Source organism: Abramis brama (genome assembly GCF_963993115.1).
Source record: "Abramis brama genome assembly, chromosome: 5".
NCBI lineage: Eukaryota > Metazoa > Chordata > Actinopteri > Cypriniformes > Leuciscidae > Abramis > Abramis brama.
In genome coordinates this window covers 34929275-34955700 of record NC_139967.1, presented here as the reverse complement: position 1 = coordinate 34955700, position 26426 = coordinate 34929275, and the positions used below count along the sequence as shown (strand labels likewise).

At 41.1% G+C, this 26426-nt stretch overlaps 2 protein-coding genes across 3 annotated transcripts in view; both read left to right on the top strand.

Moving 5' to 3' along the window:
* The first annotated feature begins 981 nt into the window (after positions 1-981).
* LOC311083187 (uncharacterized protein) lies at positions 982-14677 on the top strand. Of its 2 annotated transcripts, none has more exons than XM_084114532.1 (9): positions 982-1151; positions 3986-4002; positions 5181-5444; positions 6995-8643; positions 12755-12859; positions 12980-13213; positions 13307-13444; positions 13842-13933; positions 14070-14677. In XM_084114532.1, coding segments are annotated over exons 1-9 (2523 nt in total). In that variant the 5' UTR covers positions 982-1128; the 3' UTR covers positions 14071-14677. The 2 variants fall into 2 exon arrangements, with proteins under 2 accessions (XP_083970658.1, XP_083970657.1); XM_084114531.1 differs by having other exon boundaries at positions 13842-13967; positions 14070-14346.
* An 11385-nt stretch (positions 14678-26062) lies between these two features.
* ppil3 (peptidylprolyl isomerase (cyclophilin)-like 3) overlaps positions 26063-26426 on the top strand; it is a 359195-nt gene continuing 358831 nt past the window's right edge. The window contains exon 1 of the mRNA XM_084114550.1: positions 26063-26098. The gene's annotated coding sequence lies outside the window, so the exon portion shown is untranslated. The remainder of the gene's footprint in view (positions 26099-26426) is intronic.

Here is a 26426-nt window from a genome sequence, read left to right as displayed (position 1 = left end):
CGCAAATCCTCCATGGAATGACAGATATAATGCAGTGACTGAACATGAGGGAGCTAATCTGATTAATATCGACAAACAGAAAAGACATTATAACAAACATAAGGACAGCATATTTACAACTACTTTCCAACATCTGGCACGTTAACTGATGCCAAATATCGCGATGTGTTCGGAATGAGACTTCTTCAACGCTATTTACTACTGATAAAATTTGCGTCTGTTGTTGATGCCACAGGTTTCCCATTGAAAACTTGGCCATGCTTCAGTTTTTGACAGAGTGAGAATGGTTTGAAATAAATGTTGTTGTTTTTTTTAAATTATTATTATTTCCTTGCACCAATTAAATGTTCATGGTAAAATAATAATAATAATAATAATAAATAAACTAAATTGTCAATTTTGATTTTTAACAAAGTTTAAGCCAGATGCTAGAAGCACAGATAAAGCACCCAGAGAGGAAGGGAGACAAGTGTGATCACTATTATTCCATCATTTATTATCATAAACTTACACAGAGAAGCAGTGGGATTTTAGTTCCATATACAGTAAGCAGAGGCATGCAGTGCCAACACATTTATGTAGGGTACCAGCTCAAGAGGAAATGCTGCAGTGCACCACTTACTGTCTAGCAAATCCTGCATGACACACAGCAGAGGAGGAGACATGGCAGAAGTGTGTGCATATCATAAGCTTGTTATCTACAGCATTTACTGTGTCTGTCTTGGTTACATGCACCACTCAGAGTAATTACCCTTGAAGAGAGAGAGATGGAAGGAAGTCGCAGAGATAGAGTGGAGACAGACTGAGCTAGAGATTGAGGAGGGGGAGGCTGGATTGGAGGAGAGAGTTATTGGATGAGAGAGAGAGAGAGAGAGAGAGAGAGAGAGAGAGAGAGAGAGAGAGAGAGAGAGAGAGGCAAGCAGGAGGAAGTTAACGAGAATAAAAAGAGGGCATAGCTGCAGACTAGAGATGCAGGATGACTGCTCTCTCAGCCCGTGGCTCGACTGCAACTGCGAGTAGACACGATATTTGGGGAGTGGCAGAAGCGTCTCTCGGGGGACCTGAAGGAGGACAGGCTACTGTTCCTCTAGCTGCTTGCTCGTGACTGAGCCCCTTTGTGATGGCAGTATGCCAGTCATGAACAGGTCAGGGTAGGTGGATGGCATTTCTCTCTTTCTGATTCTCACTCTTTCACTTTCCTTCTGTTTGCATGAGTAGGCATTAGTTGTGTGTAAGATATATAACATGGACTTAAAGCAGTAGTACTTATTTAAGTACATTATTTACTTTTTCCAAGCAATTACAATGAAAATAGACTAAGTCTTCTGTTTGATGCTTGAAAGCTGCAGACCATGCTAAATTTAACTGCACAAAATTGCAAAAAAAAGATTAAATTAGATATCATTATATTTCGGAAGACATGTGTTTTCTTTCACATGGGATAAAGAAAAATGTGTTATTATAATTAGAAGAGTAAAACGTATTAAACGTGCAATAAAGTTCAATTAACTAACATCAGTTCATTAGGTACAAAAATTGTAAAAAAAAAAAAAAAGAAAGAAAAAAAAAGAAAAAAATTGGTGTAGAAACAATTTTCACTCAGAAATTTCAGCAAATTTCACAATTAAATACAAAGAAATGGCAAGTAACACAAAATTTAACATGACATTTTTGAAGTAGAAATAATATTTTCTTGTAAAACCAACTCCAGTAAGCTTTGTTTTATTCTACTCACCCCGCTCTGTGCTGGCCTCGAACCCAGGTCTCCAGCGTAAGAGTCAGGTACACTAACAAGGAGGCCAAAGACTGCAGCCGCTAGAGCATCTATTGAGATCAGTAGAGTGAGGTTTACTCGCACAGCGACTACTAGCTGGCCTCTGTTACACTCACCCCCACTTCCATCACGGCACCAATGTAACTCCTCCACCTGGGTCCTACTCGCCCCGCTCTGTGCAGGCCTCGAACCCCAGTCTCCGTTGTGAGAATCAGGCGCTCTAAAAAGGAGGCTAAACACTGCAGCCTCTAGCATCAGTCGCTAGAGTGCCTATTGAGATCAGTGGAGTGAGGTTTACTCGCACAGCGACTACTAGCTGGCCTCCATTACACTCACCCCCCTAAACCTCACTCCCATCCGGGTCACTGCACCAATGTAACCCCCTCCACCCGGGTCCTACTCACCCCGCTCTGTGTGGGCCTTGAACCCAGGCAAAGAGTATAGAAGTACCAAGAGGCGAAACTCCGTTGCAGTTTTGACAACAATCACTAGATGGCGCTGCTGTCGCGCTGTCGCCATTTTGGATGGCGTTACCGTTAGCACAACTACTGTATACAGCATTAACATTATGTCTGGAAATAATTGGAAACAAAGAAAACAGTGTTCTGCCATCAACTGCAACAACTACCAGTGTACAACCAATCAACTAGCATTTCACAGATTCCCCAAAGATCCAGAGCGGTAAAGTAGAAAAGGTTTTTATTAACGTTAAAGTGAGCTAACGTCAACGATAAAAGGTGCTGTAACGTTAATGTAAGCTATCCCATAACCGCAGTAACAGTTTGCTAACGTTATGTATTTGGTCGTTATGTAAGACTCGAAATGGGCTTTTTAAATCACATATTTTCAGAGATATATGAACACCTAACCTGGCAAATGACCGCTTTATTAATTCATTGTTATCACTTTATTCGCATAAACATGAAAATCACTATCCAAACTTAAATGTTTGTAATTCAAGAATGCTTTGGAATATAGACCTATGGTTGGTCTTGTTTTAAAGAAGATTTGTTCATTTGCCAGATTATTGTTGAAGTGAAATAAATTATGAAAGTGAAACAGAAAAAAAGTTATATAAGTTTGAGTTTATTAAAATGTACACATTTAAAAATATAATTATTTATATTTTATATAAAATATATATATTACAAAATATATTTTACTCTATAACTGCAATAAAATGAAAGCAAAAAATCTCAACAAGTTGTGATCCACATTTTAGGTTGATATCTCAAAAAATTAGCTTTCAGTAAGATTTTATTTGGGCGTAGTACCAAACTTTTTCACTAAATGGACAGCCAAGCTTCCTTACTGACCATAGAAGGGCGCCTCTATTTTCATATATGTTTTGAGTGATCTGAACTATGTATTTCCATAATTTTCATACAATTTATGAAGTAGACATCCTATTCAGAGGTAGTATGGGTGGTTTGGCAGTATTTGATTTGAATTCAACCTCTAATAAACACATAAAAAGAGCACATATGTGTGTTATAGCTCGCAGCCGCATCACAAATCGAGAATCCATAATATTTTCCTTTATGTCTAAAATATTTTCAGGCACACACGCACACTAGCACACACACGCAAGGTCTCTCGCTCCATCACCCTTTCTGCCGTGTGCTCTACACGGTTTGGAGCTGCGCGCTCTTGCTCACTCGCTCTAGATTCCGGGAGATTTTAGCTAATTTGCGGGCATCAGGGAGCCGCTATCAATATGCGGGAGACTCCCGGAACTTCCGGGAGACTTGGGATGTCTGCTATAGAGATATTAAAAACTAGAAACTACTATTTAGTTCCCTTAACCGCTTTTGAATTGGAACTGGCATTGTTCAATTCTATGACAGCTGTGTTACGTTCAGTCCAAGATGGCGGAGCTGCAACTCTGCGCATGGGTGCGTTTGTTGCAATGGAACATTCTATTGAGTTTCGCCTCTTGGTACTTCTATACTCTTTGACCCAGGTCTCCGGCGTGAGAGTCAGGCACTCTAACAAGGAGGCCAAAGACTGCAACCTCTACTAGCTATCGCTAGTTGTATAAATTAACATTAATCTAGATTAATAAATGATTAAACAAATTATAAAAAATTGTTCATTGTTCAATATTGTTAGTTCATAATATCTATTGTAAAATTATAGCAAAATGTTAAATGATGAGGCCTTAGATTTTGAGACAAAATGTGAGTGCAAACTTTGCTTGTTTTCCTTCAGCTTGTTGAGTAAGGCAGGTAGAGCCCTGCATTTCAGCCCGAGCCCGACGGGCCCCGACTTTTTTACGCCCCTAGGGCCGGGCTTCGGGCCAATTTTCACGTCATAGTTCACATGCGGGCCGGGCCTCGGGCCTTTTTTGAGTTATCCTTCTTTTTATATTTTTAGACATTAATAAAAAAAAATATGAGAAGTTGACGTCGACGATAGAAAAACAAACATAGAAAGACATTTAATAACCTCATAACTTTCATAATCTTATAATTACACTGACATATGATTGTCATGACAGTCGCACGCACGCACGCACACACACACACACACACAGAAGGTTTCCCGTCAGCGGAACCAACGATTCACCTCATGTGCAAATAATGGAGAATATTAAGAGAAAAATCGCAAGTGATAGAAGAGAGGACTGGGTTAAAATCTTCCACTGTGGATGCTATTCTTTTTCTCCACGATGCTCTGTAAAAGACTGTTCTAACTTTTCGTTTGATTGGACTTTATTTTCGTTTAACTGTTGGAAACTACTGATGTTTTTCGTTTTTCGTTCGATTGGACTTTATTTTCGTTTAACTGTTGGAAACTACTGGGAAAAAGAATGGCCATGTTCTGTGGTGCATTTTTGAGGTAAGATAACCTGCAAGTTTGTTTTTGATTTATTTAATTTAATTTGTTTAGATTGACTATTGCTCATTTCGTTTGCGAGCGCTGTTGCGAGCAGCCTGAGCCTGCCTCAGTATTTCAAAAAAAAATTACTCACTGTGGTTTAATAAATAAACATTAAACTAACTGTCTGTGTGATATGCTTGAAGTGTTTTATATCTATGGATTTTATTGTAGCTAAGTAAAGTATTAGCGTTGATTTGAGAGGCTAAATTGATCAAACATGTTTTACTCGCTGTTGGCTCGGCTTGCTTGGCCGTCATTTTTTTTTTTTTAAATGCTTCAAACATTTGTCTAAATTAGCTTAATAAAGAAATGAAATGAAAAGAAAAGAAACATAACTAACAAAACAGACATATTTTAATGGCAGTCTGCCGCTGTGAAAAAAAAAAAAAAAACGGGCTCGGGTCGGACTCGGGCTGATAATTCTGATGAGCTGTCGGACACGGGTCGGGCTAGGGCCTGAGCGTCTCGGGCCAGGGCCGGGCTCGGGCCTAGATTTGAGGCCCGTGCAGGGCTCTAAAGGCAGGTTTGAGGAGGCTGTTGTCATCAGATGAAGTGTGGACTTTAGGAAAGAAGAGGAACCAAGTGGAATTTGTCCCAGCCGAGCAGGATATTCTGCAAGTTGTAGAATCGAACAATCCTCCTGCCAGTCCCTCTCACAGGTTCAGCCGACAGAACCAGGCCCCTCTTCACCTTATCAGTCCTGAAAGAATTGCCAAGACGGAAGGTGGAAGCACTTCATGTCTGCGTGAATCTGTGAAGGCTTTGAAATCAGGATCTGAAGTCAATGGTGGGTAGGGTTCTGTGTTTTTCGAACTTTGAAGCTTTCATGAACACATAGTGACTGTTATGGCCACTCCTAGAAGGGAACATTTAATCATCAGGCTTTGTCTTCATTTCAGGCAGTCAAACAAAGCAGTTGGTCTTCATACAGTTTGATTTTACTATTTCACAGTCCATCTCATTGATATATGCCTTTCTGTTATTGAGTGGACTGCAGTTTCGTGTGTGCTGATTTATAGTAGGTTTAGTTTCTGCTGACTCATACTGTTAGCAGAATGACTCGATGCCCATTCAGATTTACTGTGGCTTTTATAGCATATGACTGCACATAAACAATGCAAAAATGGAAAACAGTTATACTGTCAAAAAATGGTCCGAAAATCAGAACCAATTCAAGTTCTCAAGGAGGAATCCTTTTAGAATAAAATAAGTGGCTGGTTGCATAAAAATGTTAGTTATCACAATTTTTTTTTTCTTTTTTTTTCTTCCTTTAAGACAATTCATAACTTTAAGTCAGTTACATAAAAGCATAGATTGCCCTTATTTAATACCAAAAAGAAAGATTGACTGCCCCTTAGCTAACTGCTAGTGGGTCATACTTGATCTTAAGACACTGTCTTAACATAATGGCTGTTTATCTGATAACTAAAATTCTCAGAAAAATTGAAGCCCTCATTGGTTACTGTTGCTAACTCAACTTTACAGAACATCCCATGGGAACTAGAAAAAGATTTTGAATCAGAGATTTTATAATGCTATTCACAGTCAAATGCAAAGAGGAAAGCCTAATTTAAAAGTAAACATTTTAGCGCAAGTGAACTGCAGTCTTCCTAATTTTTCACTTAAACTTTGGTACTGTGAACACTTTAGTTACTAATGACACAATAACCTGAAAGGTTGCATCTAAAATTGCATACTTCACTACTATATAGTAGGCGAAAAACAGTATGTGACAAAAGAAGAAGAATGTCCAAATTCACAGTACTCATAAAAGAGTAAGCAAAAAGTACCCGGATGACTTAGTTCTTCCAGCAAGATTCTGAAGTGTGCATATGATGGACACTTTACTATCCCATGAAGCCACGGGAGAGGATTTGTGAATGGCAGTGAAGCGACATAACTGATGCTGGTAGGTCAAATGATAATGACAACATGATGAATGTAGTACTTCCAGACTACATTCATACTACACACATTCATACTATAGAACATACTTTTTTAGCAGTCGTGAAGTAATTCAAAACAATTACCTACTCAAGAGAATATGCAATTTTGGATGCAGCCTTATTATGGCACTGCTGGTTATCCAGCATGCTTTGCGGCTAGGCTCAACTCAGAACAAATTTAATTGCTAGGACTATGTGAAACTATGTGTTTTTAGTGGGGTATTTATAGTTGATTGAAAGTTTACATTTTGCAGTAATATTGCATGTGTTGCCATTGTTGAGATCAATATCTCCAGACTTATTTAAAGATTTGAAAAAAACCCCACCTAATATTCATTAGATAAATTTATGGAAAATCATTTGAATTATAACCATTTATAGTTGCTTTCAGAACAAGACACGCAGAAGAAGGCACAAGGGTTTTATGAGGACACCTGCACACCCAAGAGAGAAAGACCACAACATCCAGCTGTAGTGCCAATGAAGCCAGTATTAAAAATTCAGCATTTCACACTCAACCGTGAGCCCCATCCAGACAAAAAAGATGATTTCCAATTGGAGAAGAGCTATCTTAAGCCCAGTGAGCAAGAGGACATAAAGATGACAAGCATGGTCCGTGGCAGTGCAACACCAGATACCACAGCTCTAAATGTACAGAACAATCAGAGACTGCACAGTGTGCTGGTGTTCAACAATAACCACAATATATGTGACCAGGATGCAGGGGGCCAATGGAAGTCATCTATTTCATACTCTAAAACTAATAAAACCAATGCAGACCATGAGCTTCCTGAACAAAAAACACAGGCGTGTACAAATGAGACTGTCACAGACAATCCACTTATTGAAAACTTGATTCTGGAAGCAGCAAGTGCGGAAATAAGAAAGGCTGAGGATAGTCCATCTTGTGATGTCAGTCTGTCTGAGATAGATGAGAAGTCAGAGGCAATTTCATTTCATAGTGAAGCACTTGCTTGGTCTGAGGAAGAGAGGGACTGTCTCGATGAAGAGAAGACTGAGGCAGCCCAAGCAAGTAGTTGCTCTTTGTTTTTTTCAGAAAAGTACACTATGGTACCAGAAGATTCTCAGCTTTATGTGAACACTAAACAGGAAGGACGCTGTACACTGCCACATTACAAAAGACAAATGACTGTAGAGTCTACCTTGTCAGAAATTCTCTCTCCTGTCGATGAGGTTTTGTCCTACGGAAGTGCAGAACTTCTTTCGTCTGCTAAAGGAGGAGCCACATCAGATCTTGACAGCTATGGTTGTCCTCCTCCCCCTCCTGCCTTTGAGATTATTACATGGACCAGTGAGGAGGAACTTCCTCCTGATTCTGTTGAAGATCTCTCCATTAACAGTGAAAACATCCCTCCTCTCCCTGTGGACCTTTCTCTGAAAAGAAGAGAGTCTCTAAGTGTAGGCTCTAACAGTCTGAGGGAAAAGGAGGTAAACAATGATAGTAATGGAGCTCTATGTGAGGATGCTGAGGAAAATGACTGTTCGGATTACACTAGCTCACTTCCTGAAGATGTGAGAAATGAAATCTCAGATCCATTGTCCTACTTTCAGATTGGAGACAGAGTTATTGTGTGTAACTCCAGACCGGGTGTGCTGAAATATAAAGGCCTCACAGCATTTGCGAATGGTTTTTGGGCTGGTGTGGCTTTGGACAACCCGAATGGAAACCACAATGGAACTTTTAGAGGTGCAGAGTACTTTAGCTGTGACAAAAGTCACGGTGTCCTGGTCAGAGCTGAGGAAATTGCCCATATACACAGAGAACATAGTAGTGATGTAGAGACTGGGGTGGATGAAGATCCCTTCTCAGATGAGGAACCGCCTAGTGCAAAGAGAGATAAACAACAGATAGCCACATCATGGGCAGATAGACAAAGAGGACATACTTATAATCATTGTCCTCCTAGAGATGAAACCATACATACAATCACCACATGCACACAACAAAAAGAACCTCAGGAAGAAACATCTGATGGCGCGAGAAATCTTTCACATCCCTCTGAAATGCCCTCACCAAGAGTAAGTAACACCAAGAATTTAAAGGGACAGTTTACTCAAAAATTAAAATTCTGGCAACATTTACTCACCCTCATGTCATTCCAAACCCATATGAATTTCTCTCGTTTACAGTTTATTTTAATGTGTCCCTTTTACAGTGTAATTATATATTTAAGTACTGAGTAATATTAATTAAGTACATGTATTTACTGTAGGGTTAGGATAGGATTAGGGGTTGGTTTAGGGTTAGTTGCATGTAATTATGCCTAATTTAAAGTTATTACTACAGTAAATACATGTAACGTGTAACAAGGAAACATTAAAATAAAGTGTTACCTTTCTTTCTTCTGTGGAACACAAGAGAAGATGTTTAGATGATAGTTTGTGCTGCTCTTTTATATACAGTGAAAGCATGTACACTATTGTTAAAAAAGTTGTGGTCAGTAAGATTTTTTAAAAAAAGAAGTTCACTTTTAATTCAGAAAGGGTGGATTTAATTGATCGCAAGTGACAGTAAAGACATTTATAATATTCCAATTTATATTTCAAATAAATGATGTTATTCTGAATTTTCAAAAAAGAAAAAAAAAGAAAAATGTATCACTGTTCCCACAAAAATATTAAGCAGAACAACTATTTTCAACATTGATAATAATAAGAAACTTTTCTTGAGCATAGTACACCATGGTCCAGATTTACTTACAGCCTACACCAGTGCAAACCCTCTTTTGGCGTTAAAAAAACGTCTTGGTTATGTATGTAACCCTCGTTTCCTGAAGGAGGGAACTGAGACATAGTCAGTCTCCTTGCTCCCCTCAGGAACCTGACGATCAAGTCGTGCTTCCACGGATTTGGATCCACTGCTTCATGATGTGCTTTATTATAAAGGCAACATACATTTTGAGGGTGGAGGGAGACAGTCCTCGTTTTTCACCTATCTTGCAGGAAAGAAAGCACAGAAGTGATCAAACACCTTTGGGGGTCTTCTTGGTGAGAAGAACACCATTCAATGAACAGGTTCCACTTCAGGCTGTAAGCAAGCCTCACTTTTTTAGAGGGTGCTCTCGCAGAAGTGAAGGAATCTACAATAATTTTGAGGTAGAGACCTGAAACTCCGCATTGAGACATGGAGTTTTCTAGAGGTCTGGCGTGGGTGCCAACGGTGCCCTGTCCCTGAGATGTCTCAGAGAAATGGGTCAGGAAGGGGCTGTCGAGATAAGCACCACCGGGGGGAGGGAGTGGATTGATGACCATCTCCAAGAGCTCTCTCCTCCATACCTAAGTGGCCTGCTCAGGAGCGCTTGCACTGACGCTTGCCACCTGGCTTGGCAGCGCCTGGAGCGGGCTGGGTGCCCTGTCTGTGGCCGGTTCCATGCTGAGGCCTGGGTGGAGGCTGCTGCGGTGGCTCAGGGGGAGCAGAGGCGGCGGTAGACGGATGCCCTCGGCGACGTCAGGCGGAGGAGCTGCCCCGGGCGGATGGGTGGGTCTGCTTCTAGGCAGCAGAGAACTGTTGGGTGAAGTTCTCCACCGCGTCGCCGAATAGCCCAACCTGTGATATGGGGGAGTCCAGCAATCGAACCTTGTCCGCATCCCTCATGTCTGCCAGGTTGAGCCAGAGATGGCGTTCCTGGACCACTAAGGTGGACATCGCCAGACCGATCGCGCAAGCTGCAACCTTCGTGCCCTGGAGGGCGAGGTCGGTTGCAGTGCGGAGCTCACCCATGAGCTCACGGTCTGGGCTACCCTCGTGCATATATGAGTGCTTGGGCCTGGTGGACCTGAAGCAGCGCCATAGCATGCAGAGAGGAGGCGGCTTGCACACAGGCTTTGTAAGCCTTGCCCGTAAGGTTGGACGAGAACTTACAGGCCTTAGAGGGGAGGCGAGGATCCCCCTTCCATGAGGTAGTGGTCGCCAGATGCAGTTGCATCGCAACAGACTGCTCCACTGGAGGGATAGCTTAGTAACCCTTCGGCGCTCCTCCATCAAGGGTAGTGAGGGGAGAAGAACTACTAAGCCGGTTTCTGGCAGAGAAAGGTGCCGTCCACAACCTAGAAAGCTCCTCATGCACTTCAGGGAAGAAAGGTACTGGGGCGGCATGCTGAGAACCAGCCCGGCCCGCCCAAAGAAACCAATCATCCAACCGAGATGGTTCGGGACATGGTGGAGGATTCTAGACGAGCCCTACCGCCTCTGCAGCCCTTTTCAGCATAGCTGCCATCTCTGGATCTGGCTCGGGCAGCGCTTATCCCCCAGAGGGAGTGCAGCAGAGCCGAGTCATCATCTCCAGAGCCCAGCACTCCCTCCGATGCTGTGATGGACATCCTGTCCTCTGGAAGGGCCCCGAATGAAACGGCTGGTCGGTCCAGTACAGAGGGATCAGAGCATTCCTCGGGGAGCTCCACTGGTTGCGGTGTGAAAGAGGAGTGAGGGATCCACAGGGCTTTGCTGGGCGGATTACTCCTCACCATAATCCTCAGATCACCCAACCCATGCGGCACTCCAGCCTTCTTCTGGGAAGTTGGCCCAGAAGAAAGACTAGAGCGGGGCATGGGAGTGGGGACTCCACCTTCGCGAACAAAGGTGAGTCTCGATCTTAACACCGAGATGGTCATATTCCCGAAGTGGGAACATGAGTCATCCATCAGCATGCTGTAACCCCAAACAAGTGATGCATCTATCGTGACCGTCAGAGGGGGACAAGAGCCCTACCACACCCAGAAACGCACGGATGGAATGGCATCTTAAAAAAGACGCAAACACACCCTTGTTACTCTTTCAGGAAATGGGACCAGTGCTGGAGCACACAGGGGAACAACCGCGGCAACACTGTTACAGTGAAACACTCACCACTTCCGCCCTCAACTGGCCGTCAGCAAACACTCTTTAAATAAAACGCTGTTAAAACAGCAGTTGAGAGCTTCAGTAGCTCGCGATCAGTGCTGCATTTGTTGTATAAACACCAGCACTGGGAGAGTCTTCCAGATGAACACCGACACACCCGCTCGTTCTACACACAACACTCTTCAGAAACATCAGTAACCCGATCGGCTCCGAAGCGAAAGACAACTGGTGCGTGCATCCACTTCCGTATTTATACCCGCGCTGCAGTGCATTGGCTCGTTTTAACAATACTTGAAGATGACAGGCTCCCTAAGCGTGATCCCAATCAGTCGGTAAGTCCGACTACGGAAAGGGAGTCTACTGAAAGGGAACTACTGTAACATCTGCGTTTTTTTTGGAAATGCGCTCTCACGCTAATTTGCCGTTTAATAAATATTAAGCGTAACGTCAGTTCTGGCAGGTCACGTTAGTCAAGCTCGCATCAGCTGACACTCAGCTGATCCACGTCTACCTATAGGAATATGACGCCTATCACATCATCCATATGCTGTATAAGCTCCTTCAGTATTATCAGCAGCTATCGCGTTACTCAGGAGCTAATTACCCTCCTTCATCCCCAGCTCCTCCTCTCTTCAGTCAGTATGGCATTCTGATTCCCCTTGAATCAGAATAAATTCTCGAATTATGTTGTACTTAAAAATCTTGAATTAATGATATCTGCAATACATTCATGTTGGTTCTGTTCTGTTTACCCTAAGGGGGGTTATTTCTGCTCTCCCTGATCTTATCCATGCTAGGCTCTCTTATCTTTGGGAATTTTTTGTTGTCTTTTTTTGTTGTTGTTGTTGAGTGATTCCAGTCTATTTTTGTTAACATGTTTACAGTCTAATTTTTTTTGTTCCATTCAACTATTCTAGTTTACTATACACTGTATGGGTAGAATGATGATAAACTACACTTGAAATGTCTGTTGCTCACACAAAGCTTAGTTGGAACTTTAGAGTCTTCAGAAAACGTGGAACATAGAATCTATAAGTATATACTACTTTATCCGTGCTTTTTGTCCTTATTGGAGCTTGACAGCTCTGTGTGATTTCATTGTATGGAAAAGATCAACATTCTTGTGTTTTGCAGAAGAAATAAAGTAATGCATGTTTGGAAAGATATGAGAATGAATAAATGATGACAGAATTTTCATTTGTGGGTGAACTATTGCTTTCACAAGCTTATTCCTGTTTATCATAGCAGAATGGCAATTGTATTATATCACTAAACACCTGTATTTTGCAGCCTGACTTTGAGCTCCATCATAATACGCAAAACAGGCATCATGTGGATGAACCAGAAGGACGACAAATAATTAAATCATTGCGTGACAGTCAATCTACAGATGCTGTAAGTTGCCAAAACAGCCTTGAAATGTTTTAACAAAGGATAAAATATCTGTATATGCATAAAATTTGCATAAAAAAAAAAATCGAACTATTTCTGAACTTCTCACTCTTTGATATTCAGGATATCAGAAAAAGTGAAGATGGTTATTTTATGCCATGTGTCTTGGAGCAATGGCATCAGGCCCATCCCAACACACCATCAAAGATAAAGGTGTCGCCCCATGAAGACAGTATCGTGTACAGATTAGTAGATGCTGCAGTGGAAATTCTGTGCAGCCATGCAAATGAAGATGCTCTTGACCTTTGTGAAACACCAAGCTATCTATTAAATGACAGCCGCAAACATTATCGAAAGGTTAGTCTATATATGTATAACAATCAACTATACAAATGCTAAATGAATGAGAGAAGCAACTCTCATCTAAACCTTTTTCATTTTACACTGTAGGTGATCTTTCAGTTGACATCTGATGTACTGCATAAGATTTTGGGTGATCTGTTAAGGACAAAACCTGCCCAGAATATAGATGATCAATCTGCAATATCAACTCTTCAATCAAGTAAAATTTCAGTCACATTTTTAAAGGTAAAAGGATTTGCAATCAGCTGTATGAACTACTCAATAATATTCCAGTTGAGTTATTTGAAGGTACTTCTAAGCATAGATATGTATTCATCGATGCCACATTCGACCACTCCAGACACGTTGACCCGTCCGCCATCTTGGAACGGTCAACACTTCAGATTCTGTTGTCACTTACAGTAAAAATCAATGAGTTTTCCAAGATGCCAAAACATTGCACAGCCTCTCGATTGTTCACGGACCGGCTTTGACCATTCCAATATGGCGGACGACTTGCGTATAGCAGTCCATAGAAGCAGCTGTTAATGAGGCATCTATGTATATATATATATACATATATCTTTGGTTTTAAGCACAGTATATTTGAACATTTGCATTGTGTTAATCGTGTTATTTACAGGCTGCAGTGAGAAAGGAGATACAGAAAATTCTGAATTTAGAGCGAAGTGAACAACAGATGACAGAGATGCTCCAAAAACTGTGCAAATACTGGTATGCCAAGAGAGACAGAGTGGACTTTATACTGGTGTGTGTAAAGACACTCCTATAGTAATATGCTTGCTTATGAAATTAGTGTTGATTTGAATTACAACTGAAAATGACACATTTTGTTATTATCTACTTCTAGATTCAAGAACTTCATAATGAGGAGAGAACTTGGCTAGACTACAGAGCTGACCAGTACACTGTGAAAATGCATCTGACTGAAGAGATTTTCAGCCTTCTTTTGGATGACACAATATTAGCCCTAAATCATATGCACATTTCAACCTAAAATAATTTTTTTAAACTTGATGGCATTTTCATATTCTGCATCTTTGATATGTTGTTATTTTCTTTTTATGTGAATCTCACAAATCCTGTCAAGAACATTCCCAAGTCATATTTCACATTTTTCATAAATAATTTTAGCTTGAAGAACATAAAAAGCTATTTTAGGACCATTAAGTTCTTGCAGTATTAATCAATTATTATGACAATTAAGCACATTTTCCCCTAATGTCCACTTTTTGCAATTATTGTAATGACAATAAAACATAATTCTCATTAGTGAAATTCAAAAGAAATAATGATAAATTATTTAAATTGTAAAGTATATACATCATATTATTATTGGTTGTACTGTCTTTCATATCTGCTGATTTAAGTAAAAATATAATGTATCATAGTTATTTGTTTACACTAATGCATTAAAAATAATACTTCTACAGTATTACAATAAAGAGAATCTAATGCAAATCAATCACCATGATGAATAATGGGAATTACAAAAAAACGTAAATGTAATGATACATTACATTAATGAGAATTTCAGGTCAATGTGCTTAATGGTCATACAATGAGACCATTATGCATGTCAAAATACAAAAATATATATATATATATATTTCAGTGTTTAATACTTTTATTCAGTATTTTTTTCTTTTGACTATGGAGTGATATGTGTAAAGGTTAGTTATGTGTGTACTCTTATGTTCCTTCCTGTGTTTAGCTCCTGTTGCCTTTGTTCCCATTGCTAGTTGCGCTGTGTCCCAATTCGTCTACTTATACTATGCCCTTAAAATATGTAAAAGTACATATTTTTGAGTGTGTAACAGAATAGTAGGCAAGCTTTGGGACAAACTACTTTGCAATAATTGTATCTTTAAAGGACAGCTCTGTCGCTTAGTTACATGCATCCTGTCACCGGTTAAACTGCCCAGTCATTCATATTGTCACAGTTAAAATTCCTACCATTTCTGAGAGAAATATAGAAGCACGTTGATCTGCCAGTTGTGGGTCTTTCCAAAGTCCCTTTCAAGCAAGGAAAGTGTGCTCACTCAGTGGCCATATTTTCAACACCTCCAGGCAGCTATTTTAGGCATCCAAGATCTATTTAAATGGGGGAATCCTGAAATCTCAAAAAAAATGCTTGCCGAACTCACAATTAAATAACATTTCAAATCAGCAACAAAATCTGACATGAACTGTCCCATAAATGTTGTTTCTTATGCTCAAATAGCATTTTTCAGACGAGCCAATGTGCATGTGCAGTCGCAAGCTCGAGTCTCAGGTTTATATGGGAACAGGAGCTTCTAATGGCAGCTGCAGTGACGCAATGACTTTACCAATACGCAATTGGCTCTTTTACTTGGAAGTCGGGATGTATTCCGCCATATTGTGCATTGCAGTTTCTCCCATTCATTAGTAATGCCCTGTCCCAATTGACACCCTAAACACTTACGGTCTTCCAACGAGTCCGCACTTTCGAAACATAATGCCACTTTGACTGTCGGGAGCTCACTTCCGTGCAGGCTCAGCAAAAGTGTGCATCGAGAGCGCATATCGACTGCAAAAGGGGTGTTTGCGAGCACCCTTCTGAAACCTAAAATTCAAATGGGACACCCTACGGTCTTCATGCTTTAACGGACACACGGCAGCCATTGTAAGCCCACAAGACCGAAAGTGCATATGAAATGTTATATTTGGGACAGGACGTAATAGGAGTATGCCTAGCTCTCCGCATGTGTTTGCAATATTCAATAAAGATACATTTAAAAGTTAATTACCAAACGTATCTTTACAAACGTATCTAAGTTCACAATGCTGTTGTCCATGAAATATAATGTGGATACAATTGAATAAATATCTTTTCATCAGGTAAGATACTCATTATTATTCAATCACATATTATTCACTCAAACCTCTTTATCTAAACCCCTTAACCGTGGGACTTGCACTTCTGTCATGTTTGTAGTTTTGTAGTTCTAATCGAATTCTCGTCCAACACACAATGGGCTACGGGCAATATTAGCCATTAGAGGGTGAATTCCAAATGGCATTTTTGGACCTTTGAAGGGGGTCACTTCGAGAATGTGACTGAGCCATTTGTTTGGGGGGTTCCAAAAGAGAGTGAACAACTGAGGCTGGATCCCAAATGGCACACTTCATGTGGACTCGTGGTCTCGTGGCCTTAAATTGCGCATGCTCGCCAAGTGTACGAGTCCGTAGGGTGTCCCATTCGGAATTTCAGCGCTCAGAAGTGTGCTTGCGAGCGCCGCCTTTGTGCCCTCGATTCGGATAGTTACCTACCCAGGAATCATTGCGAACGCCCAATCAGATAAATGAGGGGAGGAGTTTCATGGCTGTTTGACTTTCGGTGGCATGATGTCATCAAGCCTGTCCCAAAATACACTCTTGCGTGCACTTGTGGCCTCGAGGCCAGCGTCCCTTAGGTGTGCACTTCCTGACGTCACTAAGTGTGAACTCCAGGTAGGTCCACAAGGCCGGAGTGTGCCATTTGGGATCCAGCCTGAATCCCTTCACGAAGTCCGTTAGCGAAGGGAACATGCGGTGATCACTTCAAGGAAGTAATTTAATAGTTTATGGTCATGTGTCCCAGGGTGGCGAATCCTCATGGTTCATTTAGATATGGCAGGAGAGTTGGAGAAAATGTATAAACAGAATAATTTCAATTGTTTTGTTTTGTTGTGATATATTGACATATTTACATCATGCATTTCATATTTTGTTTTAAAAAAGTTTTATAGGTAAGAAATGCTTAACTTTACACACACACACACACACACACACACACACATAAATAATATTTTAAAAACCTCACTGTAAATGTACATTTATTTGTATATCATATACCCCTGGTTTCACAGACAAGGCTTAAGCCTAATCCCAGACTAAAATGCATGTTTGAGCTGTTTTAACTGAAAGCAACTTGCACTGACATATCAATAAGTCACTGTTGTTTTGTCTCAACATGCACACCAGTAATGTTTTTTTTCCAAGGCGCGTGTATAAAAGCTACTTCAATGTCTTAATTTAACTAAGGCCTAATCCTGGCTTAATCCTAGCCCTGTCTGTGAAACCAGGCCATAAACAGCAATAAAAAGACATTCCTGTTGTCGCTGCATAGCTTTGTCGAAGTAACATTCCATGTGAAGCTAATGAGGAAATTACGTGGTCTTTCATTGTGCCCTGCTCCGTCCAAAGTCCCCACTGCAAGGGCTCTGCCCTTCAGAGTGAGTAGGGCAAATGGATGCTCACTTCCAATTGGAATTTGCCCAGAGTGTGCAGGGAGTATGCACTTCGGATCCTAACTGGAAAAAGTATATCATTCGGGTATCTTTGGAATACTCATGTCAACATACTATGATTTGGGACACACTGATTCTAATTTTGAATACTATTTAGGATGGATATTATGCGAATTTGGATGCTGCATTGGTTTCAATGGTTACTCATCAATTAATTAATTATGTACAACCTGGGTCTTGTTTGGTTCTTTCCTCATTTAGTCTTGCAGGGCTGCCAACTCTCACACATTCAGCATGAGACTCACGCAATTGACATTTTTCTCACGCTCTCACGTCACACAACCATTTTCTCATACAGAAAGAAATCATGAAGCAAAGAGGACTCTGGCACCAACAGACAAGGCAGAGCAGGTTATTATGATATGAAACAAAGTCTCAGCTATCAAATTATCAAATTTTCTAATTGTATTACGAAATTCAAACAACAAACACCATTTTGATCCTTTTAAATGTGACGTGACAGATCTCTATAGCGCCTCAGTTCAATCGGCACATGAACTGATGATAATTTCTTTCTCTTTACTACTAGTCAATAGTTAATAGTTAATAAACACGACTGAACATTAGAAGGTATGTTAAAAAGATTTTTTTTTTAATGGCGCGGCAGACATTTATTTTCATGTCTGCCGCACCATCAAAAAATCTTTTTAACATAACTTCTAATTTTCATTCGTTCAAAATGTCCAATGTTCAAAATAACGGACATTTATTTTGTTGGTGCTGAGAGTGCCAGAGCCTGAGCACACAGCGCTCCCAGCCTCCGTCTTCATTAGTTTACGATCTGTTTAACAGTCCTGTCTAATTTGGTATTACATAGAACTATTCTACAAAGAAAGTAGACAGTATATGAAAAAGTATTAGTGTTTGCCATGTGGTTGACGTCCAGTGTTGCTAGCTGAGCAGAAATATATAATCATGTTTCTCTTGGTCCCCTCAATGTTGGGGTGGATTTTCCCCTTAGTGTAAAGGGTGAGAGGTCCATCTATCACTGTTTTCCATGTTTATGGAGTAAATTTATAGGCTATAATCTGTGTGTATACACTTTTTTTTTTTTTTTTTAAATGGCGGGTGCTGGTGTTTCTTGTGCGTTTGGCCAATCAGCGTACACTTACGTCACTGGTAGTTCCTATTGTGCTGAGTTAGACCCTACTCTAAAGTAGGAGCTAATTTAGTTCTCCCAAAAGACATTCCTAGAGCTAAAATTGTTCCCAGTTTCCTGTGGTGCGAATAGGCCAAAAAGCGGGTACTTCCGCTATTAGTTCGAGGAACTATAAAAAGGTTCCTCCGGTGCGAAAACCCCTCTTTACGCACATCACCATAACAGACAAATAACTAATCCGTCTGTCTAAAAGAAGCTGTAAATTCTACATAGGACTTTAAGGGATGTACAGGGCAGAGAAGATTAGCCCTCCCATTAATATTAAAGTGGGAAGAGGGGAGTTGAAAAGCAGCTAGATGAATGGACTGATTCACAAATGCTGGTAATAAAACATTGGGAAGAAAAGCCATATTTGGTCGAAGAATGGCCCCTGAATTCTCCGGTAAGCATTAGTGGAAGCAACAGCCAGAAGAAATGTCACTAAAAAGGACAACCACTTAATTTCCATCCAATGGTTGAAATGGTGGTGCACAAAGGAATTTGAGTACAAACGGTAAGTCCCACACAGGAAAAGGCGCAAAACGAACAAGCTTTAAACACCTTGCTTACTTCGAAAACTCAAGGTTATGAGATCCCAAAGAAGAACCATCAGCTGAGGCATGATAAGCATATATGGTGGCAACAAACACTTTTAAGGTAGAAGGTGCTTTGTTGTCTTCTAATAGATGTTGTAGGAAACTTTCGGTACAGTACAGTGAACTGTATCAATTCCTCAATCCTCACACCAAGAAGGTACTGCTGGTTCACAACCGGTTCAGCTGAGAGAGGAGATCCCTTCGGTTGGTAAGCTGCCAAGGTTGGCCCTGCAAAAGACTCAGAAGAGGAAAACATGGCCTGGCAAACAATAGGAAAACAATAGTTCTGGTTGTGATCACTTCCCAAGGAGAAGGTACAACCCCCAGTAGCACTCCGGCCCTCAAAAATGTTTCCAGGATTTTAGTGCGTGGACACAAGCAGGAGAAAGAACAATCATGCAATGACAATGTCTCATCGAGTTCAGCCTTAAGCCATTGCTCCAACTCTGGAGAGGTCTGAGGTGAAGCAATTCCTAGGGAATCACTGATGTGGCAGCTGCTTATATTCCCACTAGATGCAGAAGGACACCATAAGGAATTTTTGTCCCCAGTCGAAAATGAGTCAGTATTTGATGAATATTGTCTGTTAGAGCATGAGACAATGTGGCAGATATTGTGAGAGAATTGATTGTTATTCCAATTAACGTTATGGACTGTACTGGAACCAAATTGCTCTTTGTGTCGTTCACAGTGAGGCCCAGTCTCTGAATATGCTCCAGCTTAATTCTGGTGTTTTGGAGAACATGTTTCGTTGAGGCACAAAGCAACCAGTCATCTAAATAGGGCAGAAGCCACATGCACGTGGACCAAAGAGGAGACAGGGATGCACTCATGCATCTTGTAAAAACACGGGAAGCCAGAGATAGACCGAAAGGTGGGACTTTGAAATGATAGGATTGACCCTGAAAGCTGAATCTGAGAAACTTCCTGTGGCGGGGAGCAATGGGAACATGAAAAAAACACGTCCTTTAAGTCGACACTCTCAAACCAGTCTCCTTCCATCACAGACTGAAGAACGTTGACTGTGCGTAACACATTTAAACTTTAGGAACACATTTAAACATTGTTAATCCAGGATCGGCCTGGCCTGCCGTATTTCTTTGGAACAAGGAAGTATGTGGAGTAAAAACCGTCCCCATGACTGAGGGGAGGAACTTTTTCTATGGCTCCTTTCTAAAATAGTGAATGAATTTCTAGAGAAAGGGCCATTGAACTGGTTAAATCCTTGACAACCGTCTGAACGATTCCTGAATCCTTGGGTGGCCGGCCTCGGAACTGCAGGTTGCATCCCCTGCTCAAAGTTGCCAGAACCCAGGGCTCGGACACTGAACTCCTCCAGTAACTTGAACAGAGAAAACGACGACCGTCGGTCCAAGATCTTCAGGGTTTATGGCCTGCGTTGATATGGCTCACCCTGAGTTTGATGGTTGACGACCCTGGGCCATTTCAGTCCCTCTATGTTGTTGTGGTGTCTAAAGAGAAGCCGTGTGGTGATGCAATTGCTGCTCCAAAATTGGGTAGAGTGGTTGAGCCAGAGCTGGTGGCATCCTAAAAGAAGGTGCCTGTGGGGGTCTGAGCTAGCTGTCGCATAGCTTCTGACAGTTTAATTCTTTTCTCTAATACCTCAGAATCATTGGTCCCATTGGTACCTCAGGGTCTTTTTACAATCTTCAGGTAACCGTGGCTGATCAAGCCATACCTGACACCGGGCTGTTAGGAGGGTCGCTGATAGTGTTCCAAGCTTATGAGTCATATAACCCATAGCCAATAGAGCAGTTTGTATGAACTGAGGCACAGAAGGGTTTACATTTGAGGTCCCTAATGTGGTATTACTGGCAAGAAGCAGCTGTCAGATGGTATTCTCTGCTCGAATTATATAAGCTACTGACTCATATGCCTTCTTCAATAATGTGTCCAGCACATCCACTTGTGCACTTGGACAGCATACGTTGCCTCTTAGTTCTTCATCAGGTGATACCACCTAGCTGTTTGATTTAGCCCCACGCCTGCCCCACTCCAATGGAATCAGCCTCGGCCATTGAAGCTAGAGTACGGGCTGTCTTTGACCTCCTTCTAGGCACATTCAAACCTGTAAGTGAACTGGAGAATTCTGTCACAAAGTCTTTACACGGTGACTGCGTAAACACATTAGCCTCAGAAGCTTGTCTGAACAACACTTGATCTGAATAGGCTGAGCTGGTGATTTATCAAGGCCCAAACGCCACCACCATCTGTAGAACTGACAATATGTCATCTGGAGAGGATGTCCCCACTCCTGATGAATGCACGGATCCACAGCCCGAACCACCTGCAGCAGACAGGCTGGACACAATATCTTGAGGGGGGCTGGGCTTTGCATGGCATCCACCAATTCTTCACTATGGAAATATGAATTTGATGCACTTGGAGAAAGGGCATCCAAATCGATAGTATGTGGAAGATGAAAATCAACCTCATCCATTGGTGTGTTTTCAGTAGGCACGGCTGATACCGTGGGTTGAAAAGATTGAAAAAGGCATTTCATATCTGACATTCATGAAGAGAGGGAAGCAACCGTCTTCGATAGTAAATGTTCAGAAGCGTCAGTCCGTGGTATAGTTTTTCTCTTTGTCTGTGGTGCGCCAGCCGCTGCTAATGCACAATGCTTTTGAGCACGCCACGGGGCTGAACTTTGTTGAGCTAGGCTAACAGACAAGTTATGGTCTAATTCAGCAAGGCAAGGTTGTCTCTCTGACATATGTAGCATACTACAGTGCACTCATGGATCAGTCAAAGCATCTTTTAAATGTTGGGCACGGTGGCAGTGATTGTGTCCATCATCGGAAAGAAGCATATTTGGGCACAATTTGCAACTCTGAGGAAAATGAGCCATGAATCTGTCAATAACATGTCCTCGGTTAGGACCGTAGGAGCTCAAACAGCGAAAAACACGAGCCTGGAAAAAACAATCTTAGATACAATTTTTGGTTAGGACTGAAAGATTTATGTTTGTGACAAACACTTAGAATCACACTTAATATGGATAAAAAAAAACTGGCCTTTGGATAGCACAGCGTGGCATTCAATAACCTACACGACAGTGATTAAACAATAAAATTGTTATATATATATATATATAATAAAGTATATTAGGTTTGTGGGGAAACGCTGCCAAGGTGCGGTCGAAACACCAGCCACTGGGTAGTACCATGAAGGACAGGGTATCGGCGATACAAACAATCAATGTAAAAATATGCACTCACATAATGAAGAAAGATGGTGAAAGAATGCTCGATGGTGTTTTTAGCCCCCAATGGATCCTTCCAGGCAGCTAACCCTAACCTCAACCTTAAACCTACCCATCCCCTCGCTGCCTGGAAGGCGCCGTGGGGGCTAAAAACACCAAACACCATCCGTCCTTATGATAGTGTGTCGAGCACGCTGTCATAAACGACCTATCATGAGCGAGAGGCTGGGCATCGAGCTACTAAGTGTTATATCCTCGCAGCTTGGTCTTGTGGAATTACAAATTTAAGAATCTATTTAAGATCTGCTGATTTTACATCCCTACATAACATCACATGAAAAACTAAGGGGAAGTACATTGTATTTAGCATTTAAGATAAATATGATGACAACAGATGAATGATTCGGTTAAGCAAAGATTGTAGCAAGAGGTTCCTACCAGTCCTGTTCTTTTTATTGTAAGTCAAATGAGTCAGATTACTGAGACTCTCACCTTTTGTCTTTAATGGCTCTTGGAGCCCCTGTCCCATTTTTTGAATAGTTATGCTGATTGGATTAGGACTGGTAACACTCAGGAGTCTGGGGCGGATTCCTATACCTGGATACTTAATTTGAATGCTTTGTTTAAAGTCGTCAGCCAGGTGCTTTGTCTCCATTTCTAAGCACTGCCTCCTAAAATCTATTTAAACTACAATGTACACTGCCTTAGTTAGACTTGATGACTGCAGCTACCAACAGCTCGTGTTCTCAAAAAAGAATCCTGCTGAAGATACAACCGAGTCTCCTGGTCTTCACTTTTGAGTTGTCTATAGTCTACATCATGATGTGACTTTGTTGTTATACTCTCTCGACCTATCTGGCTGGCGCTGCAATAATACACTAGTGCTTTAGCATCGCCTCTGGCGGTCAGGAGGAATGAAACAGAACAGCTTAGCCACTTTTCCACCATTGGGCCAAACAGTTCTGATAATGGTAAGGAACGGTTCCAGTTGTGTTTCCACTTGAGACTGGTATGGCACGGCACAATTACAAACCATTCTCAGCCAGGAATTCTCGGCACGGTTAGCTGATCATGCTGAGCCGTGCTGGTAGAAGTGATGTCGTAACTCAGAATTAGTCACTTGTCTGTTGCCTGGCTACCAGTTTCTCTGCAGCGCTGACGCTATAACGATGTAAACACAAATTAATAATAAAATTAAAATAAATATCTGAGCATCTTCCATAATGTGGTCGCTATTTATATCTCATATCGTCTGTAAACTGTTGTGTTACCAAGGCAATGACTGACGCTTTTGTATAGAGTGGTGCAGGTATGACGTCACTTTGTAGGCCAACAGGCAATTAGCATAACACTGGTTCCCTCGACAAAAATCACTTGTTAGCAACGTAGACACGTAACAGCCTCATAAAATCACCAGTGTGGTAATACTAATCTATGTTTTGTCATAGAATAATATGTGAAAGTGACTTGAGCTTGTCTTCATCACATACTTCAGCCATTTAACCAAAATCCCTCAGGAAAGTCATATAATGACTATAGCATGTTAGTTAGCTAGAAAAATTAACTATAGAGATGAGTATTTTGCTATATATATGCACTATATTACATATTTATTATATTCGTATTCATGTCATTAAAAAAATATTATAACGTTTTTTATAACAAAAAACACATTAAATTAATTTGAGTTGTTAATTTTAACCTTTAATAATAATACCAGCTGACAGGGTTCCTTGTGTCACGTTTTGGGTTTTGTTTCTTGTTCTTGTCATTGTCATGTTTCTGTGTCTTGTCATGTGATTCCCTGTTTGTCATGTGATCCTGCCATGTGTCTTCTCATTGGTTAATTGTCTGATCATTGTTCACAGGTGTTCCTTGTCTTGTAATTAGTCGGTGTATTTAAGTCCTCATGTTTGCCCTGTGTCTTTGTCAAATATTGATTGTTTCCCTGTCGATGTTCTTGTTTTTGAGTTACAATGCCTCGTCATGCCTTTGTTTTATGTTTGATCATGTTTTGTAAATAAAGGTGCATTTGGGTTCTCTACAACTTGCCTCCAGTGGACTAAATCGTTACACCTTGTTTATGTTTAGCTACAGCATAAGCTGAGAGATATATATATTTTTTTTTCCTTGGGAAAAATGAACATGTAGCTACTGCACCTGATATTTATACAAATTAATTGATATTGAATCAAAATCGGAATCAAATCGCAAGCTCATTAATTGAAATCGTGAAATTTGTGTCAAGCACTAATAAAACAGTAGCTACCAGTCATTGTACCATGTCAAAATTGTTTAGTCAATAAACTTATGACATTCTTTTTAGTTACCAAATTTTTTGACAATCACAATACACCTATTGTAATTTAAGTTTTTCTGTTGTTTTGTTTTTGTAATATTGTAATATTGTTTTTGTAATATTGTTCTGGTTTTTTTGTGTGCGTTTACACCCACCCCCTTCCATAATAGTGGGCAGTAAGCGATTTTCTCCATAGCACTATCACAAACTCAAAATGCCTATGTTTTGCATATTTTATGGGGACTCAAATCGATCAAACGGAGAAACCAGGAACTTTTATCCAAGATGTCGCCTTTAGTGCCGTTTTGCATCTGCTTATACTGAAATTAATATGGATACCTTTTGTTTTGTTTTTGACTTTTTGCAGGGATGAGAAGCAATTTTATCGCATTGCAATGATCATTTAGCCTGGATGCCAGTCGAACTTAGCCCCGCCCACAACATTTTTAGGTCAGGAATTTCGGTCTGGACTTGATCCGTTGTGGAGCTATGCCCGAACCAAAGCTGTTCGGACCAATCAAATTGTAAGGGCGGGCTTTATACGATGATGGACAGATGATCAACAGTAACGTAACCATCCACGTCACCAACGGGCGCTTGGGTTGAATTCGTTTACAACAAAGATGACTGCCGCTGGAGAATTGAGATTTCACCAGGGGGCCAATGTTTCAGAAAACACTGAAGCTTCCCCGGGCACCGCCATTGATTAGCAGACCATCACCTGCTGTTAGCATTCCATTGACTCCCATTCATTTTGGCGTCACTTTGACAGCGAATAACTTTACATCTGAGGCGTTTAAAGACTCCATTTGTCCATTATTTATTTCTAAAGAAACACGAAAATGTATAAAAGGCTCCATTACCTTGTATCTTACGTTATGGCCCCGTAGAAGCAGTTTTTGTAAAAATAGGCTAACGATTGCGTCATAACCACGCAACTCTCTGTCGCACAGTAGAGAAATTACCGTATGGACAGGAGGAGAAGCTTGCGGGCAATCGGGAGGACGTGGAGGCAAAATGACAAAATAATTAATCAGAATACTTAGCAAAAGTTTCTCCTGCTCCTAGCTCATGGACAGCTCCTACTCACACTCTCCGTCTCTGCAAGTTTCGGAAGGGAATGATTCAGATTTCTCTTGGCACAGCTACTAGAAGACAGACGGGTTGCTCACGTCACATATACGTCGTCAAGCTCAGTTTGAGTCTGCGCAGTACGGTCAGCATCAGGCAGTGAGTGCTTCTAATTGACTTCACTTTTCTCCGTTGAATCCATGGGGTCGCTGTGTCCATTTCTTTTACTGTCTATGGATTTCACACTTACAAATAAGTCAGATAGAATAAATGCATATTTGGCGTACTGTCCGAGGAGAGGGCTCCGGGCTCGGTATTCAGCCCGAACCCAAAGTACTCCCCCCATATTCCAGGCTGTGGAAGAACAGGCCAAGAGTGAGTGGAGGGATGCTGAAAACTGTCAAGGAATGTTAGGTGAGTTGACAGAGTGAATAAATATATGCTTCCTCTCATGCTGATAGGGTAGACATGGTAATTAAAACATGGTTTGATGACAAGTTGATTGGATTGATTATTTGAACAGTGTGCTCCTCCCGAACTTTGTTTATGAAACATCATGTGTAG